Source organism: Oncorhynchus kisutch, unplaced genomic scaffold, assembly GCF_002021735.2.
Source record: "Oncorhynchus kisutch isolate 150728-3 unplaced genomic scaffold, Okis_V2 scaffold660, whole genome shotgun sequence".
Lineage (NCBI taxonomy): Eukaryota > Metazoa > Chordata > Actinopteri > Salmoniformes > Salmonidae > Oncorhynchus > Oncorhynchus kisutch.
This window is the reverse complement of record NW_022262605.1, coordinates 34,088-55,000: the sequence shown is the minus strand read 5'-3', so window position 1 is coordinate 55,000 and position 20,913 is coordinate 34,088. Positions and strand designations below refer to the sequence as shown.

Genomic DNA, 20,913 nt, shown 5'->3' with positions numbered 1-20,913 from the left:
AATACGAGGGGGTGTGGTATACGATTGGGTATACGAGGGGGTACATGAGGGGGTGTGGTATACCAGGGGGTACACGAGGGGGGTGGTGTACAAAGAAGTGTGGTATATGAGGGGGTGTGGTATAGGAGGGGGCGTGGTATATGAGGGGGTGTGGTATAGGAGGGGGGGTGGTATATGAGGGGGTGTGGTATATGAGGGGGTGTGGTATAGGAGGTGGTGGGGTATAGGTTCATCTGCCTGTATGCGAGGGGGTGTGGTATACAAGGGGGTGTGGTATACGAGGGGTTGTGGTATAGGAGGGGGTGTGGTATAGGAGGGGGTGTGGTATAGGAGGGGGGTGTGGTATATGAGGGGGTGTGGTATAGGAGGGGGTGTGGTATAGGGGCGGTGTGGTATAGAAGGGGGTGTGGTATAGGAGGGGGTGTGGTATACAAATAAGTGTGGTATATGAGGGGGTGTGGTATAGGAGGGGGCGTGGTATATGAGGGGGTGTGGTATAGGAGGGGGTGTGGTATATGAGGGGGTGTGGTATATGAGGGGGTGGGGTATGGGTTCATCTGCCTGTATGCGAGGGGGTGTGGTATACAAGGGGGTGTGGTATAGGAGGGGTTGTGGTATAGGAGGGGGTGTGGTATAGGAGGGGGTGTGGTATAGGAGGGGGTGTGGTATAGGGGCGGTGTGGTATAGGAGGGGGTGTGGTATAGGCGGGGGTGTGGTATAGAAGCGGGTGTGGTATAGGAGGGAGTGTGGTATAGGAGGGGGTGTGATATAGGAGGGGGTGTGGTATAGGAGGGGGTGTGGTATAGGAGGGGGTGTGGTATAGGAGGGGTGTGGTATAGGAGGGGGTGTGGTATATGCTCAATATACCATGGCTAAGGGCATATAACACGACGCAACGCAGAGTGCCTCGATACAACCCTTAGCCGTGATATATTGACCACAAACCCCCAGGTGCCTTTTGCTATTACAAACTGGTTACCAACGTAATTAGAGCACTAAAAATATATGTTTTGTCATACCCGTGGTATCCGGTCTGATATCCCATGGCTGTCAGCCAATCAGCATTCAGGGCTCGAACCACCCAGTTTACAATACACAATATATCAAATATAATTTATTTAATACCATATGAAATATAACATACAATATGATTCATACACTGTTTAATAAATAAATAATGTAGTTAATACCGTGTGCAATATGATAAATGATATAGTTAATATATTGAATACAGTGACATTTAATACAGCTTCAACCCAACAGCCATGTTCTCATTCCCTCCTCTGAACCCTAACCTCTGTAACCTCTCTATCCCCTAACCCAGTCTACACCAGTCCAGTGGTTTAAAGCCCTGAGAGGACACTCTGACTAGGGCTTCTGATGTCACCAGTCCTTCTCTTCTTGTGGTGATGATGTCACGTCCTGTAGTGAGGATGTCATGTCCTGTAGTGATGATGTCACATCCTGTAGTGATGATATCACGCCATGTAGTGATGATGTCACGTCCTGTAGTGAGGATGTCATGGCATGTAGTGATGATGTCACATCCTGTGGCGATGAGAAAACAATGAAAACAAGCAAGCATCCCAGAAAAGTGCTGAAAATAGACCATGTTAACATATGTTGCTTAAGAAACAAGGTTCATGAAGTCAATAACTTGCTAGGAACAGATGACATTCATATTCTGACCATCTCTGAAACTCACTTAGATAATACCTTTGATGATACAGTGGTAGCAATACATGGTTATCACATCTACTGAAAAGACAGAAATGCCAAAGGTGGAGGTGTTTCTGTTTATATTTAGAACCACTTTACTGTAAAGATTAGAGAGGATCTCATGTTAAATACTGTTGAAGTCATATGGCTACAGGTTCATCTGCCTCACCTAAAGCCCATTCCGGTGGGAAGCTGCTATAGACCACCAAGTGTTAACAGTCAGTATCTGGATAACGTGTGTGAAATGCTTGATAATGTATGTGATATCAAAAGAGAGGTACATTTTCTGGGTGATTTAAATATTGACTGGCTTTCATCAAGCTGCCCAGTCAAGAAAAAGCTGTGCCTGCAACCTGGTTCAGGTTTTCAGTCAACCTACCAGGGTAGTTACAAACAGCACAGGAATGACATCATCAACCTAATCTTTACGACTGTAACCAGTGCCTACAACCTGGTTCAGGTTATCAGTCAACCTACCAGGGTCGTTACAAACAGCACAGGAATTAAATCATCAACCTAATCTTTACGACTGTAACCAGTGCCTACAACCTGGTTCAGGTTATCAGTCAACCTACCAGGGTCGTTACAAACAGCACAGGAATTAAATCATCAACATGTATTGATCACATCTTAAAACTATTGCTGCAGAAATCTGCTCTAAAGTGTTTGACCAGATACAATGCTAATTAACAGTAAACAAATGAAGTCTTTCAGCACGCTTATAGGGAAGGACTTTCAACAAGCACACCACTTACACAAATGATGATTGGCTGAGAGAAAAAAAAAAAATATTGTGGTAGATGTTTCATTAGACTTCAGTGCAGCATTTGACATTATCAATCATAGTCTGCTGATGGAAAAACGTAAGCGTTGTGGCTTTACACCCCCTGCTTTATTGTGAATAAAGAGTTTCCTGTCTAAAAGAACACAGAGGGTGTTCTTTAATGGAAGCCAACCCAACATAATCCAGGTAGAATCAAGCATTCCCCAGGGCAGCTGTCTAGGACCCTTACTTTTTTCAATCTTTACTAACTACATGCCACCGGCTTTAAGTAAAGCCTGAGTGTCTATGTATGCGGATGACTCAACACTATACACGCCAGCTACTACAGCGACTGAAATGACTGCAACACTTAACAAACACTTAACAAAGAGCTGCAGTTAGTTTCAGTTTTACTTTGGGAATGTTATTTTTCCAAAAGTAAAAATAGTGCCCCCTAGCTTCAAGATGTTAACAGCACTATCAGCAAGGCAGGCCCTTTGTCACACCTGGACTACTGTTCAGTCGTGTGGTCAGGTGCCACAAAGAGGGACTTTTGAATTGGCTCAGAACAGGGCAGCACGGCTGGCCCGTGGACGTACACAGAGAGCTAACATTAATATTATGGGGGCTGGATCAAAGTGGAGGTTGACTTCATCATTACTTGTATTTGTGAGAGGTATTAACATATTGAATGTGCCACAAGGTGTCTGTCTAAACTACTAGCACACAGGTCAGACACCCATTCATACTCCACAAGACATGCCACCAGAGGTCTCTTCACAGTCCCCCAAGTCCAAAACAGACTATGGGAGGGGCACAGTTCCATGACTACATGGAACTCTATTCCACATCACAATAGAATCAGATAAAAAAACAGATAAAAATGCACCTGATGGACTGTGACAAACATCTACAACACAAACATAGGCACAGACACAGACATACAGACACAAGGTGACATATGCACTATACACACACGTACACATGGATTTTGTGTTGTAGATACAGTACGTGGTAGTGGAGAAGGGGCCTGAGGGCACATACCTAGTGTGTATTGAAATCTGAAATCGGAATAATATTGTCACATTTTAAACATTTTATCACTGATTTAATTTCACTGGACCCCAGGAAGAGTAGCTGCTGACTTGGCAGGAACTAATGGGGATCCATAATAAACCCCAGGAAGAGTAGCTGCTGGCTTGGCAGGAACTAATGGGGATCCATATTAAACCCCAGGAAGAGTAGCTGCTGACTTGGCAGGAACTAATGGGGATCCATAATAAACCCCAGGAAGAGTAGCTGCTGGCTTGGCAGGAACTAATGGGGATCCATAATAAACCCCAGGAAGAGTAGCTGCTGGCTTGGCAGGAACTAATGGGGATCCATAATAAACCCCAGGAAGAGTAGCTGCTGGCTTGGCAGGAACTAATGGGGATCCATAATAAACCCCAGGAAGAGTAGCTGCTGGCTTGGCAGGAACTAATGGGGATCCATAATAAACCCCAGGAAGAGTAGCTGCTGGCTTGGCAGGAACTAATGGGGATCCATAATAAACCCCAGGAAGAGTAGCTGCTGACTTGGCAGGAACTAATGGGGATCCATAATAAACCCCAGGAAGAGTAGCTGCTGCCTTGGCAGGAACTAATGGGGATCCATAATAAACCCCAGGAAGAGTAGCTGCTGCCTTGGCAGGAACTAATGGGGATCCATAATAAACCTCAGGAAGAGTAGCTGCTGGCTTGGCAGGAACTAATGGGGATCCATAATAAACCCCAGGAAGAGTATCTGCTGATTTGGCAGGAACTAATGGGGATCCATAATAAACCCCAGGAAGAGTAGCTGCTGGCTTGGCAGGAACTAATGGGGATCCATAATAAACCCCAGGAAGAGTAGCTGCTACCTTGGCAGGAACTAATGGGGATCCATAATAAACCCCAGGAAGAGTAGCTGCTGGCTTGGCAGGAACTAATGGGGATCCATAATAAATCCCAGGAAGAGTATCTGCTGCCTTGGCAGGAACTAATGGGGATCCATAATAAACCCCAGGAAGAGTAGCTGCTGCCTTGGCAGGAACGAATGGGGATCCATAATAAACCCCAGGAAGAGTAGCTGCTGCCTTGGCAGGAACGAATGGGGATCCATAATAAACCCCAGGAAGAGTAGCTGCTGCCTTGGCAGGAACTAATGGGGATCCATAATAAATACAAATACAAATCATGTCATGTAGTGATGATGTCACGTCTTGTAGTGATGATGTCACCTGGTGTGTATGTGGAGGTGGGCGTGGCAGAGCGGGCAGGAGTGATGAGCGTCCTGGAACCCTGCGACCAGGAACGGGATCAGACAGCATCCGCAGATGAACCTGTACACGCACACACACACACACACGCACACACACGTACACACACGTACACACACACACACACATACACACACACACACACACACACATACACACACACACACACACACACACACACACACACACACACACACACACACACACACACACACACACACACACACACACACACACACACACACATACGGTTATTGCTCAGAAGGAGGCATCAGAGGGCCAATATCAATGTTGTAGTGAGCATTAACCAGGCCACACATGGCCCATGCAGCCATGCCAGGTGTGTGTCTGTGTTACCCCATGAGTGTCAGCAGGCCACACATGGCCCACGCAGCCACGCCAGGCCTGTTGGTGACGACCGTCGTGACGCGCTGATGACAGTTAGAACACTGTGTCAAACAGGGGGCGTCGCCCATCGGACCCACAGCCTCTGATTGGATGATCACCACCGTCGGGGAATGCTGCTGCACTGTCTCCATGTTGACAGCTGACAGAGAGAGAGTTGTGATCAGAACCATGTCTATAGAACCATGTCTATAGAACCATGTCTATAGAGAGTTGTGATCAGAACCATGTCTATAGAACCATGTCTATAGAACCATGTCTATAGAGTGTTGTGATCAGAACCATGTCTATAGAACCATGTCTATAGAACCATGTCTATAGAGAGTTGTGATCAGAACCATGTCTATAGAGTGTTGTGATCAGAACCATGTCTATAGAACCATGTCTATAGAACCATGTCTATAGAGAGTTGTGATCAGAACCATGTCTATAGAGAGTTGTGATCAGAACCATGTCTATAGAACCATGTCTATAGAACCATGTCTATAGAGAGTTGTGATCAGAACCATGTCTATAGAACCATGTCTATAGAGTGTTGTGATCAGAACCATGTCTATAGAGAGTTGTGATCAGAACCATGTCTATAGAACCATGTCTATAGAACCATGTCTATAGAGAGTTGTGATCAGAACCATGTCTATAGAGAGTTGTGATCAGAACCATGTCTATAGAACCATGTCTATAGAGAGTTGTGATCAGAACCATGTCTATAGAACCATGTCTATAGAGAGTTGTGATCAGAACCATGTCTATATAACCATGTCTATAGAACCATGTCTATAGAGTGTTGTGATCAGAACCATGTCTATAGAACCATGTCTATAGAACCATGTCTATAGAGAGTTGTGATCAGAACCACGTCTATAGAACCATGTCTATAGAGAGTTGTGATCAGAACCATGTCTATAGAACCATGTCTATAGAGAGTTGTGATCAGAACCATGTCTATAGAACCATGTCTATAGAACCATGTCTATAGAGTGTTGTGATCAGAACCATGTCTATAGAACCATGTCTATAGAACCATGTCTATAGAGAGTTGTGATCAGAACCATGTCTATAGAGTGTTGTGATCAGAACCATGTCTATAGAACCATGTCTATAGAACCATGTCTATAGAGAGTTGTGATCAGAACCATGTCTATAGAGAGTTGTGATCATCAGAACCATGTCTATAGAACCATGTCTATAGAACCATGTCTATAGAGAGTTGTGATCAGAACCATGTCTATAGAACCATGTCTATAGAGTGTTGTGATCAGAACCATGTCTATAGAGAGTTGTGATCAGAACCATGTCTATAGAACCATGTCTATAGAACCATGTCTATAGAGAGTTGTGATCAGAACCATGTCTATAGAGAGTTGTGATCAGAACCATGTCTATAGAACCATGTCTATAGAGAGTTGTGATCAGAACCATGTCTATAGAACCATGTCTATAGAGAGTTGTGATCAGAACCGTGTCTATAGAGAGTTGTGATCAGAACCATGTCTATAGAGCCATGTCTATCGAGAGTTGTGATCAGAACCATGTCTATAGAACCATGTCTATAGAGAGTTGTGATCAGAACCATGTCTATAGAACCATGTTTATCGAGAGGTGATCAGAACCATGTCTATAGAGCCATGTCTATAGAGAGTTGTGATCAGAATCATGTCTATATAACCATGTCTATAGAGAGATGTGATCAGAACCATGTCTATAGAGAGTTGTGATCAGAACCATGTCTATAGAACCATGTCTATAGAGAGTTGTGATCAGAACCATGTCTATAGAGAGTTGTGATCAGAACCATGTCTATAGAGAGTTGTGATCAGAACCATGTCTATAGAGAGTTCTGATCAGAACCATGTCGATAGAGAGTTCTGATCAGAACCATGTCTATAGAGAGTTTTGATCAGAACCATGTCTATAGAACCATGTCTATAGAGAGTTCTGATCAGAACAATGTCTATAGAACCATGTCTATAGAGAGTTGTGATCAGAACAATGTCTATAGAGAGTTGTGATCAGAACCATGTCTATAGAGAGTTGTGATCAGAACCATATCTATAGAGAGTTGTGATCAGAGCCATGTCTATAGAACCATGTCTATAGAGAGTTGTGATCAGAACCATGTCTATAGAACCATGTTTATAGAGAGATGTTATCAGAACCATGTCTATAGAACCATGTCTATAGAAAGTTGTGATCAGAACCATGTCTATAGAGAGTTGTGATCAGAACCATGTCTGTAGAGAGTTGGGATCAGAACCATGTCTATAGAACCATGTCTATAGAGAGATGTGATCAGAACCATGTCTATAGAACCATGTTTATAGAGAGATGTGATCAGAACCATGTCTATAGAGAGTTTTGATCAGAACCATGTCTATAGATCCATGTCGAAAGAACCACATTTATAGAGAGTTCTGATCAGAACCACATTTATAGAGAGTTCTGATCAGAACAATGTCTATCGAACCATGTCTATAGAGAGTTCTGATAAGAACCATGTCTATAGAGAGTTCTGATCAGAACCACGTCTATAGAGAGTTCTGATCAGAACCGTGTCTATAGAGAGTTGTGATCAGAACCATGTCGATAGAAAGTTGTGATCAGAACCGTGTCTATAGAGAGTTGTGATCAGAACCATGTCGATAGAGAGTTCTGATCAGAACCATGTCGATAGAGAGTTCTGATCAGAACCATGTCTATAGAGAGTTCTGATCAGAACCGTGTCTATAGAGAGTTCTGGTAAGAACCATGTCTATAGAGAGTTCTGATCAGAACTGTGTCTATAGAGAGTTGTGATCAGAACCATGTCTATAGAGAGTTGTGATCAGAACCATGTCTATAGAGAGTTCTGATCAGAACCATGTCTATAGAGAGTTCTGATCAGAACCATGTCTATAGAACCGTGTCTATAGAGAGTTCTGATCAGAACCATGTCTATAGAGAGTTGTGATCAGAACAATGTCTATAGAGAGTTCTGATCAGAACCATGTCTATAGAGAGTTCTGATCAGAACCATATCTATAGAACCGTGTCTATAGAGAGTTCTGATCAGAACCGTGTCTATAGAGAGTTCTGATCAGAACCATGTCTATAGAGAGTTCTGATAAGAACCATGTCTATAGAGAGTTCTGATAAGAACCATGTCTATAGAGAGTTCTGATCAGAACCGTGTCTATAGAGAGTTGTGATCAGAGCTAATTATATTTCACAACTTTCTAAATGGCTCTGGTTCTGATAGGTAGTTACTTTGTGTTGATTGGTAGAGGAAGAAGCCAGCCTGACTGGGTAGTGACTGCCTGGTGGGCGGAGTCAGGACAGGAAACGGGTCCGTCTGCATGGTGACTACAGAGACAACCAATCAGAGAGGAGAACACAAACACACGCATGCAAATGCACACACGCACACACGCACACACACACACACACACACACACACACACACACACACACACACACACACACACACACACACACACACACACACACAGACAGACAGACAGACAGACAGACAGACAGACAGACAGACAGACAGACAGACAGACAGACAGACAGACAGACAGACAGACAGACAGACAGACAGACAGACAGACAGACAGACAGACAGACAGACAGACAGACAGACACACACACACACACACACACAGACACACACACACAGACACACACCTACCTGCTTCTCCGTAAGTGGGTGGGGGTGTGGTTGGTGTTGGTTGGTGGGGAGGAAGGGAGGGGATGGTTACTATGGCGGTGGGAGCGGGGGGATAGCGGGGGGCCTCGGACTGAGCGTTGTACGACGGGGGGTCCATCAGGAAGACAACAGGAAGTAGGTGCCACTGACAGGAAGCAGCTGAACCACGCTCCAATCAGAATCAGTCTCACGAGAACTAGAGTTAGATGGAGAAGCATTAGACAAGGGGTCCTAGTACAGATGCAACTGTCTGTCTGTCTGTCTGTCTGTCTGTCTGTCTGTCTGTCTGTCTGTCTGTCTGTCTGTCTGTCTGTCTGTCTGTCTGTCTGTCTGTCTGTCTGTCTGTGTCTGTCTGTCTGTCTGTGTATGCCTGTGTCTGTCTGTCTGTTACATTACTCAACTTGTTAGAGAGTAGAAACAGTGCCAAACCTGTTATAGAGGGTAGTAGTAGTAACAGAGTCTAACCTGTTATAGAGGGTAGTAGTAGTAGTAACAGAGTCAAACCTGTTATAGAGGGTAGTAGTAGTAACAGAGTCTAACCTGTTATAGAGGGTAGTAGTAGTAGTAGTAACAGTGTCTAACCTGTTATAGAGGGTAGTAGTAGTAGTAGTAACAGTGTCTAACCTGTTATAGAGGGTAGTAGTAGTAGTAGTAACAGAGTCTAACCTGTTATAGAGGGTAGTAGTAGTAGTAGTAACAGTGTCTAACCTGTTATAGAGGGTAGTAGTAGTAGTAGTAACAGAGTCTAACCTGTTATAGAGGGTAGTAGTAGTAGTAGTAACAGAGTCTAACCTGTTATAGAGGGTAGTAGTAGTAGTAGTAACAGAGTCTAACCTGTTATAGAGGGTAGTAGTAGTAGTAACAGTGTCTAACCTGTTATAGAGGGTAGTAGTAGTAGTAGTAAAAGTGTCTTACCTGTTATAGAGGGTAGTAGTAGTAGTAGTAACAGTGTCTAACCTGTTATAGAGGGTAGTAGTAGTAGTAGTAACAGTGTCTTACCTGTTATAGAGGGTAGTAGTAGTAGTAGTAACAGAGTCTAACCTGTTATAGAGGGTAGTAGTAGTAGTAACAGAGTCTAACCTGTTATAGAGGGTAGTAGTAGTAACATAGTCTAACCTGTTATAGAGGGTAGTAGTAGTAGTAGTAGTAACAGAGTCTTACCTGTTATAGAGGGTAGTAGTAGTAGTAGTAACAGAGTCTAACCTGTTATAGAGGGTAGTAGTAGTAACAGAGTCTAACCTGTTATAGAGGGTAGTAGTAGTAGTAGTAGTAACAGAGTCTTACCTGTTATAGAGGGTAGTAGTAGTAGTAGTAACAGAGTCTAACCTGTTATAGAGGGTAGTAGTAGTAGTAGTAGTAACAGAGTCTAACCTGTTATAGAGGGTAGTAGTAGTAACAGAGTCTAACCTGTTATAGAGGGTAGTAGTAGTAGTAGTAACAGAGTCTAACCTGTTATAGAGGGTAGTAGTAGTAGTAGTAACAGTGTCTAACCTGTTATAGAGGGTAGTAGTAGTAGTAGTAACAGAGTCTAACCTGTTATAGAGGGTAGTAGTAGTAGTAACAGTGTCTAACCTGTTATAGAGGGTAGTAGTAGTAGTAGTAACAGTGTCTTACCTGTTATAGAGGGTAGTAGTATTAGTAGTAACAGAGTCTTACCTGTTATAGAGGGTAGTAGTAGTAGTAGTAACAGTGTCTAACCTGTTATAGAGGGTAGTAGTAGTAGTAGTAACAGTGTCTTACCTGTTATAGAGGGTAGTAGTAGTAGTAGTAACAGAGTCTAACCTGTTATAGAGGGTAGTAGTAGTAGTAACAGAGTCTAACCTGTTCTGGAGGGTAGTAGTAGTAACAGAGTCTAACCTGTTATAGAGGGTAGTAGTAGTAGTAGTAGTAACAGAGTCTTACCTGTTATAGAGGGTAGTAGTAGTAACAGTGTCTTACCTGTTATAGAGGGTAGTAGTAGTAGTAGTAACAGAGTCTTACCTGTTATAGAGGGTAGTAGTAGTAGTAGTAGTAACAGAGTCTAACCTGTTATAGAGGGTAGTAGTAGTAACAGTGTCTTACCTGTTATAGAGGGTAGTAGTAGTAGTAGTAACAGTCTTACCTGTTATAGAGGGTAGTAGTAGTAGTAGTAACAGAGTCTTACCTGTTATAGAGGGTAGTAGTAGTAGTAGTAACAGAGTCTTACCTGTTATAGAGGGTAGTAGTAGTAGTAACAGAGTCTAACCTGTTATAGAGGGTAGTAGTAGTAGTAACAGTGTCTTACCTGTTATAGAGGGTAGTAGTAGTAGTAGTAACAGAGTCTAACCTGTTATACAGGGTAGTAGTAGTAGTAACAGAGTCTAACCTGTTATAGAGGGTAGTAGTAGTAGTAGTAACAGTGTCTTACCTGTTATAGAGGGTAGTAGTAGTAACAGTGTCTTACCTGTTATAGAGGGTAGTAGTAGTAGTAGTAGTAGTAGTAGTAGTAACAGAGTCTTACCTGTTATAGAGGGTAGTAGTAGTAGTAACAGAGTCGAACCTGTTATAGAGGGTAGTAGTAGTAGTAACAGTGTCTTACCTGTTATAGAGGGTAGTAGTAGTAGTAGTAACAGAGTCTAACCTGTTATACAGGGTAGTAGTAGTAGTAACAGAGTCTAACCTGTTATAGAGGGTAGTAGTAGTAGTAGTAACAGTGTCTTACCTGTTATAGAGGGTAGTAGTAGTAACAGTGTCTTACCTGTTATAGAGGGTAGTAGTAGTAGTAGTAGTAGTAGTAGTAACAGAGTCTTACCTGTTATAGAGCGTAGTAGTAGTAGTAGTAACAGAGTCTAACCTGTTATAGAGGGTAGTAGTAGTAGTAACAGAGTCTAACCTGTTATAGAGGGTAGTAGTAGTAGTAGCAGTGTCTTACCTGTTATAGAGGGTAGTAGTAGTAGTAGTAACAGAGTCTAACCTGTTATACAGGGTAGTAGTAGTAGTAGTAACAGTGTCTTACCTGTTATAGAGGGTAGTAGTAGTAACAGTGTCTTACCTGTTATAGAGGGTAGTAGTAGTAGTAGTAGTAACAGAGTCTTACCTGTTATAGAGGGTAGTAGTAGTAGTAGTAACAGAGTCTAACCTGTTATAGAGGGTAGTAGTAGTAGTAGTAACATAATCTAACCTGTTATAGAGGGTAGTAGTAGTAGTAGTAACAGAGTCTAACCTGTTATAGAGGGTAGTAGTAGTAGTAGTAACAGTGTCTTACCTGTTATAGAGGGTAGTAGTAGTAGTAGTAACAGAGTCTTACCTGTTATAGAGGGTAGTAGTAGTAGTAGTAACAGAGTCTAACCTGTTATAGAGGGTAGTAGTAGTAGTAGTAACAGAGTCTAACCTGTTATAGAGGGTAGTAGTAGTAGTAACAGAGTCTAACCTGTTATAGAGGGTAGTAGTAGTAGTAGTAACAGAGTCTAACCTGTTATAGAGGGTAGAAGTAGTAACAGAGTCTAACCTGTTATAGAGGGTAGTAGTAGTAGTAACAGAGTCTAACCTGTTATAGAGGGTAGTAGTTGTAGTAACAGAGTTTAACCTGTTATAGAGGGTAGTAGTAGTAACAGAGTCTAACCTGTTATAGAGGGTAGTAGTAGTAGTAGTAACAGAGTCTAACCTGTTATAGAGGGTAGTATTAGTAACAGTGTCTTACCTGTTATAAAGGGTAGTAGTAGTAATAGTAACAGAGTCTAACCTGTTATAGAGGGTAGTAGTAGTAGTAGTAACAGAGTCTAACCTGTTATAGAGGGTAGTAGTAGTAGTAACAGAGTCTAACCTGTTATAGAGGGTAGTAGTAGTAGTAGTAACAGAGTCTAACCTGTTATAGAGGGTAGAAGTAGTAACAGAGTCTAACCTGTTATAGAGGGTAGTAGTAGTAGTAACAGAGTCTAACCTGTTATAGAGGGTAGTAGTTGTAGTTTTTTATTTATTTATTTTATTTTACCTTTATTTAACCAGGTAGGCAAGTTGAGAACAAGTTCTCATTTACAATTGCGACCTGGCCAAGATAAAGCAAAGCAGTTCGACAGATAAAACGACACAGAGTTACACATGGAGTAAAAACAAACATACAGTCAATAATGCAGTATAAACAAGTCTATATACAATGTGAGCAAATGAGGTGAGAAGGGAGGTAAAGGCAAAAAAAGGCCATGATGGCAAAGTAAATACAATATAGCAAGTAAAATACTGGAATGGTAGTTTTGCAATGGAAGAATGTGCAAAGTAGAAATAAAAAAAATAATGGGGTGCAAAGGAGCAAAATAAATAAATAAATAAAAATTAAATACAGTTGGGAAAGAGGTAGTTGTTTGGGCTAAATTTTAGGTGGGCTATGTACAGGTGCAGTAATCTGTGAGCTGCTCTGACAGTTGGTGCTTAAAGCTAGTGAGGGAGATAAGTGTTTCCAGTTTCAGAGATTTTTGTAGTTCGTTCCAGTCATTGGCAGCAGAGAACTGGAAGGAGAGGCGGCCAAAGAAAGAATTGGTCTTGGGGGTGACTAGAGAGATATACCTGCTGGAGCGTGTGCTACAGGTGGGAGATGCTATGGTGACCAGCGAGCTGAGATAAGGGGGGACTTTACCTAGCAGGGTCTTGTAGATGACATGGAGCCAGTGGGTTTGGCGACGAGTATGAAGCGAGGGCCAGCCAACGAGAGCGTACAGGTCGCAATGGTGGGTAGTATATGGGGCTTTGGTGATAAAACGGATTGCACTGTGATAGACTGCATCCAATTTGTTGAGTAGGGTATTGGAGGCTATTTTGTAAATGACATCGCCAAAGTCGAGGATTGGTAGGATGGTCAGTTTTACAAGGGTATGTTTGGCAGCATGAGTGAAGGATGCTTTGTTGCGAAATAGGAAGCCAATTCTAGATTTAACTTTGGATTGGAGATGTTTGATATGGGTCTGGAAGGAGAGTTTACAGTCTAACCAGACACCTAAGTATTTGTAGTTGTCCACGTATTCTAAGTCAGAGCCGTCCAGAGTAGTGATGTTGGACAGGCGGGTAGGTGCAGGTAGCGATCGGTTGAAGAGCATGCATTTAGTTTTACTTGTATTTAAGAGCAATTGGAGGCCACGGAAGGAGAGTTGTATGGCATTGAAGCTTGCCTGGAGGGTTGTTAACACAGTGTCCAAAGAAGGGCCGGAAGTATACAGAATGGTGTCGTCTGCGTAGAGGTGGATCAGGGACTCACCAGCAGCAAGAGCGACCTCATTGATGTATACAGAGAAGAGAGTCGGTCCAAGAATTGAACCCTGTGGCACCCCCATAGAGACTGCCAGAGGTCCGGACAGCAGACCCTCCGACTTGACACACTGAACTCTATCAGAGAAGTAGTTGGTGAACCAGGCGAGGCAATCATTTGAGAAACCAAGGCTGTCGAGTCTGCCGATGAGGATATGGTGATTGACAGAGTCGAAAGCCTTGGCCAGATCAATGAATACGGCTGCACAGTAATGTTTCTTATCGATGGCGGTTAAGATATCGTTTAGGACCTTGAGCGTGGCTGAGGTGCACCCATGACCAGCTCTGAAACCAGATTGCATAGCAGAGAAGGTATGGTGAGATTCGAAATGGTCGGTAATCTGTTTGTTGACTTGGCTTTCGAAGACCTTAGAAAGGCACGGTAGGATAGATATAGGTCTGTAGCAGTTTGGGTCAAGAGTGTCCCCCCCTTTGAAGAGGGGGATGACCGCAGCTGCTTTCCAATCTTTGGGAATCTCAGACGACACGAAAGAGAGGTTGAACAGGCTAGTAATAGGGGTGGCAACAATTTCGGCAGATAATTTTAGAAAGAAAGGGTCCAGATTGTCTAGCCCGGCTGATTTGTAGGGGTCCAGATTTTGCAGCTCTTTCAGAACATCAGCTGAATGGATTTGGGAGAAGGAGAAATGGGGAAGGCTTGGGCGAGTTGCTGTTGGGGGTGCAGTGCTGTTGTCCGGGGTAGGAGTAGCCAGGTGGAAAGCATGGCCAGCCGTGGCCAGTAGTAACAGAGTCTAACCTGTTATAGAGGGTAGTAGTAGTAACAGAGTCTAACCTGTTATAGAGGGTAGTAGTAGTAGTAGTAGTAACAGAGTCTAACCTGTTATAGAGGGTAGTAGTAGTAACAGTGTCTTACCTGTTATAGAGGGTAGTAGTAGTAGTAGTAGTAACAGAGTCTTACCTGTTATAGAGGGTAGTAGTAGTAGTAGTAACAGAGTCTAACCTGTTATAGAGGGTAGTAGTAGTAGTAGTAACAGTGTCTACCTGTTATAGAGGGTAGTATTAGTAGTAACAGTGTCTAACCTGTTATAGAGGGTAGTAGTAGTAGTAGTAGTAACAGAGTCTAACCTGTTATAGAGGGTAGTAGTAGTAGTAGTAGTAACAGAGTCTAACCTGTCATAGAGGGTAGTAGTAGTAGTAGTAACAGAGTCTTACCTGTTATAGAGGGTAAGTAGTAGTAGTAGTAACAGAGTCTAACCTGTTATAGAGGGTAGTAGTAGTAGTAGTAACAGAGTCTAACCTGTTATAGAGGGTAGTAGTAGTAGTAGTAACAGTGTCTAACCTGTTATAGAGGGTAGTAGTAGTAGTAGTAACAGAGTCTAACCTGTTATAGAGGTAGTAGTAGTAGTAGAGTAGTAACAGAGTCTAACCTGTTATAGAGGGTAGTAGTAGTAGTAGTAACAGTGTCTAACCTGTTATAGAGGGTAGTAGTAGTAGTAACAGAGTCTAACCTGTTTATAGAGGGTAGTAGTAGTAACAGTGTCTAACCTGTTATAGAGGGTAGTAGTAGTAGTAACAGTGTCTAACCTGCTATAGAGGGTAGTAGTAGTAGTAACAGTGTCTAACCTGTTATAGAGGGTAGTAGTGTGTAGTAACAGTGTCTAACCTGTTATAGAGGGTAGTAGTAGTAGTAACAGAGTCTAACCTGTTATAGAGGGTAGTAGTAGTAGTAACAGAGTCTAACCTGTTATAGAGGGTGGTATAGTAGTAGTAACAGTGTCTTACCTGTTATAGAGGGTAGTAGTAGTAACAGAGTCTTACCTGTTATAGAGGGTAGTAGTAGTAGTAGTTAACAGTGTCTAACCTGTTATAGAGGGTAGTAGTAGTAGTAACAGTGTCTTACCTGTATTAGAGGTGTAGTAGTAGTAGTAGTAACAGAGTCTAACCTGTTATAGAGGGTAGTAGTAGTAGTAGTAACAGTGTCTAACCTGTTATAGAGGGTAGTAGTAGTAGTAGTAACAGAGTCTACCCTGTTATAGAGGGTAGTAGTAGTAGTAGTAACAGAGTCTTACCTGTTATAGAGGGTAGTAGTAGTAGTAGTAACAGAGTCTAACCTGTAATAGAGGGTAGTAGTAGTAGTAGTAACAGAGTCTAACCTGTTATAGAGGGTAGTAGTAGTAGTAGTAACAGTGTCTAACCTGTTATAGAGGGTAGTAGTAGTAGTAGTAACAGAGTCTAACCTGTTATAGAGGGTAGTAGTAGTAACAGAGTCTAACCTGTTATAGAGGGTATTAGTAGTAGTAGTAACAGTGTCTTACCTGTTATAGAGGGTAGTAGTAGTAGTAGTAACAGAGTCTAACCTGTTATAGAGGGTAGTAGTAGTAGTAGTAACAGAGTCTAACCTGTTATAGAGGGTAGTAGTAGTAGTAGTAACTGTGTCTAACCTGTTATAGTTGGTAGTAGTAGTAGTAACAGAGTCTAACCTGTTATAGAGGGTAGTAGTAGTAACAGTGTCTAACCTGTTATAGAGGGTAGTAGTAGTAGTAACAGTGTCTAACCTGTTATAGAGTGTAGTAGTAGTAGTAACAGTGTCTAACCTGTTATACAGGGGTAGTAGTAGTAGTAGTAACAGAGTCTAACCTGTTATAGAGGGTAGTAGTAGTAACAATGTCTTACCTGTTATAGAGGGTAGTAGTAGTAGTAGTAACAGAGTCTAACCTGTTATAGAGGGTAGTAGTAGTAGTAACAGAGTCTAACCTGTTATAGAGGGTAGAGGTAGTAACAGAGTCTAACCTGTTATAGAGGGTAGTAGTAGTAGTAGTAACAGTGTCTTACCTGTTATAGAGGGTAGTAGTAGTAACAGAGTCTTACCTGTTATAGAGGGTAGTAGTAGTAACAGAGTCTAACCTGTTATAGAGGGTAGTAGTAGTAGTAGTAACAGAGTCTAACCTGTTATAGAGGGTAGTAGTAGTAGTAGTAACAGAGTCTAACCTGTTATAGAGGGTAGTAGTAGTAGTAGTACAGTGTCTTACCTGTTATAGAGGGTAGTAGTAGTAGTAGTAACAGTGTCTAACCTGTTATAGAGGGTAGTAGTAGTAGTAGTAACAGAGTCTAACCTGTTATAGAGGGTAGTAGTAGTAGTAGTAACAGAGTCTAACCTGTTATAGAGGGTAGTAGTAGTAGTAGTAACAGTGTAAACCTGTTATAGAGGGTAGTAGTAGTAGTAACAGAGTCTAACCTGTTATAGAGGGTAGTAGTAGTAGTAGTAACAGTGTCTAACCTGTTATAGACGGTAGTAGTAGTAGTAACAGAGTCTAACCTGTTATAGAGGGTAGTAGTAGTAACAGTGTCTAACCTGTTATAGAGGGTAGTAGTAGTAGTAACAGTGTCTAACCTGCTATAGAGGGTAGTAGTAGTAGTAACAGTGTCTAACCTGTTATAGAGGGTAGTAGTAGTAGTAACAGTATCTAACCTGTTATAGAGGGTAGTAGTAGTAGTAACAGAGTCTAACCTGTTATAGAGGGTAGTAGTAGTAGTAACAGAGTCTAACCTGTTATAGAGGGTGGTAGTAGTAGTAGTAGTAACAGTGTCTTACCTGTTATAGAGGGTAGTAGTAGTAACAGAGTCTTACCTGTTATAGAGGGTAGTAGTAGTAGTAGTAACAGTGTCTAACCTGTTATAGAGGGTAGTAGTAGTAGTAACAGTGTCTTACCTGTTATAGAGGTTAGTAGTAGTAGTAGTAACAGAGTCTAACCTGTTATAGAGGGTAGTAGTAGTAGTAGTAACAGTGTCTAACCTGTTATAGAGGGTAGTAGTAGTAGTAGTAACAGAGTCTACCCTGTTATAGAGGGTAGTAGTAGTAGTAGTAACAGAGTCTTACCTGTTATAGAGGGTAGTAGTAGTAGTAGTAACAGAGTCTAACCTGTTATAGAGGGTAGTAGTAGTAGTAGTAACAGAGTCTAACCTGTTATAGAGGGTAGTAGTAGTAGTAGTAACAGTGTCTAACCTGTTATAGAGGGTAGTAGTAGTAGTAGTAACAGAGTCTAACCTGTTATAGAGGGTAGTAGTAGTAACAGAGTCTAACCTGTTATAGAGGGTATTAGTAGTAGTAAGTAACAGTGTCTTACCTGTAATAGAGGGTAGTAGTAGTAGTAGTAACAGAGTCTAACCTGTTATAGAGGGTAGTAGTAGTAGTAGTAGTAACAGAGTCTAACCTGTTATAGAGGGTAGTAGTAGTAGTAGTAACAGTGTCTAACCTGTTATAGAGGGTAGTAGTAGTAGTAACAGAGTCTAACCTGTTATAGAGGGTAGTAGTAGTAGTAGTAACAGTGTCTAACCTGTTTATAGTTGGTAGTAGTAGTAGTAACAGAGTCTAACCTGTTATAGAGGGTAGTAGTAGTAAACAGTGTCTAACCTGTTATAGAGGGTAGTAGTAGTAGTAACAGTGTCTAACCTGTTATAGAGTGTAGTAGTAGTAGTAACAGTGTCTAACCTGTTATACAGGGTAGTAGTAGTAGTAGTAACAGAGTCTAACCTGTTATAGAGGGTAGTAGTAGTAACAATGTCTTACCTGTTATAGAGGGTAGTAGTAGTAGTAGTAACAGAGTCTAACCTGTTATAGAGGGTAGTAGTAGTAGTAACAGAGTCTAAACTGTTATAGAGGGTAGAGGTAGTAACAGAGTCTAACCTGTTATAGAGGGTAGTAGTAGTAGTAGTAACAGTGTCTTACCTGTTATAGAGGGTAGTAGTAGTAACAGAGTCTTACCTGTTATAGAGGGTAGTAGTAGTAACAGAGTCTAACCTGTTATAGAGGGTAGTAGTAGTAGTAGTAACAGAGTCTAACCTGTTATAGAGGGTAGTAGTAGTAGTAGTAACAGAGTCTAACCTGTTATAGAGGGTAGTAGTAGTAGTAGTAACAGTGTCTTACCTGTTATAGAGGGTAGTAGTAGTAACAGAGTCTTACCTGTTATAGAGGGTAGTAGTAGTAACAGAGTCTAACCTGTTATAGAGGGTAGTAGTAGTAGTAGTAACAGAGTCTAACCTGTTATAGAGGGTAGAGGTAGTAACAGAGTCTAAACTGTTATAGAGGGTAGTAGTAGTAACAGTGTCTTACCTGTTATAGAGGGTAGTAGTAGTAGTAGTAGTAACAGAGTCTTACCTGTTATAGAGGGTAGTAGTAGTAGTAGTAACAGTGTCTTACCTGTTATAGAGGGTAGTAGTAGTAGTAGTAACAGAGTCTAACCTGTTATAGAGGGTAGTAGTAGTAGTAGTAACAGAGTCTAACCTGTTATAGAGGGTAGTAGTAGTAGTAGTAACAGAGTCTAACCTGTTATAGAGGGTAGTAGTAGTAGTAGTAACAGAGTCTAACCTGTTATAGAGGGTAGTAGTAGTAGTAGTAGTAACAGTGTCTAACCTGTTATAGAGGGTAGTAGTAGTAGTAGTAACAGAGTCTAACCTGTTATAGAGGGTAGTAGTAGTAACAGAGTCTAACCTGTTATAGAGGGTATTAGTAGTAGTAGTAACAGTGTCTTACCTGTTATAGAGGGTAGTAGTAGTAGTAGTAGTAACAGAGTCTTACCTGTTATAGAGGGTAGTAGTAGTAGTAGTAACAGTGTCTTACCTGTTATAGAGGGTAGTAGTAGTAGTAGTAACAGAGTCTACCCTGTTATAGAGGGTAGTAGTAGTAGTAGTAACAGAGTCTTACCTGTTATAGAGGGTAGTAGTAGTAGTAGTAACAGAGTCTAACCTGTTATAGAGGGTAGTAGTAGTAGTAGTAACAGAGTCTAACCTGTTATAGAGGGTAGTAGTAGTAGTAGTAACAGTGTCTAACCTGTTATAGAGGGTAGTAGTAGTAGTAGTAACAGAGTCTAACCTGTTATAGAGGGTAGTAGTAGTAACAGAGTCTAACCTGTTTATAGAGGGTATTAGTAGTAGTAGTAACAGTGTCTTACCTGTAATAGAGGGGTAGTAGTAGTAGTAGTAACAGAGTCTAACCTGTTATAGAGGGTAGTAGTAGTAGTAGTAACAGAGTCTAACCTGTTATAGAGGGTAGTAGTAGTAGTAGTAACAGTGTCTAACCTGTTATAGAGGGTAGTAGTAGTAGTAACAGAGTCTAACCTGTTATAGAGGGTAGTAGTAGTAGTAGTAACAGTGTCTAACCTGTTATAGTTGGTAGTAGTAGTAGTAACAGAGTCTAACCTGTTATAGAGGGTAGTAGTAGTAACAGTGTCTAACCTGTTATAGAGGGTAGTAGTAGTAGTAAACAGTGTCTAACCCTGTTATAGAGTGTAGTAGTAGTAGTAACAGTGTCTAACCTGTTATACAGGGTAGTAGTAGTAGTAGTAACAGAGTCTAACCTGTTATAGAGGGTAGTAGTAGTAACAATGTCTTACCTGTATAGAGGGTAGTAGTAGTAGTAGTAAACAGAGTCTAACCTGTTATAGAGGGTAGTAGTAGTAGTAACAGAGTCTAAACTGTTATAGAGGGTAGAGGTAGTAACAGAGTCTAACCTGTTATAGAGGGTAGTAGTAGTAGTAGTAACAGTGTCTTACCTGTTATAGAGGGTAGTAGTAGTAACAGAGTCTTACCTGTTATAGAGGGTAGTAGTAGTAACAGAGTCTAACCTGTTATAGAGGGTAGTAGTAGTAGTAGTAACAGAGTCTAACCTGTTATAGAGGGTAGTAGTAGTAGTAGTAACAGAGTCTAACCTGTTATAGAGGGTAGTAGTAGTAGTAGTAACAGTGTCTTACCTGTTATAGAGGGTAGTAGTAGTAACAGAGTCTTACCTGTTATAGAGGGTAGTAGTAGTAACAGAGTCTAACCTGTTAT

General features: G+C 41.6%; 1 protein-coding gene across 1 annotated transcript; it reads right to left on the bottom strand.

The window, feature by feature from the left end:
* Window positions 1-1,134: 1,134 nt before the first annotated feature.
* Window positions 1,135-9,383, bottom strand: LOC116361443 (lipopolysaccharide-induced tumor necrosis factor-alpha factor homolog). Its single transcript, XM_031815870.1, has 5 exons — window positions 8,857-9,383; window positions 8,433-8,528; window positions 5,139-5,328; window positions 4,743-4,844; window positions 1,135-1,548 (listed from the first exon to the last, which is right to left on the bottom strand). The coding sequence occupies exons 1-5, from the start codon at window positions 8,990-8,992 to the stop codon at window positions 1,542-1,544; spliced, it is 531 nt and encodes a 176-aa protein (XP_031671730.1). The 5' UTR covers window positions 8,993-9,383; the 3' UTR covers window positions 1,135-1,541.
* Between the last annotated feature and the right edge of the window lie 11,530 nt (window positions 9,384-20,913).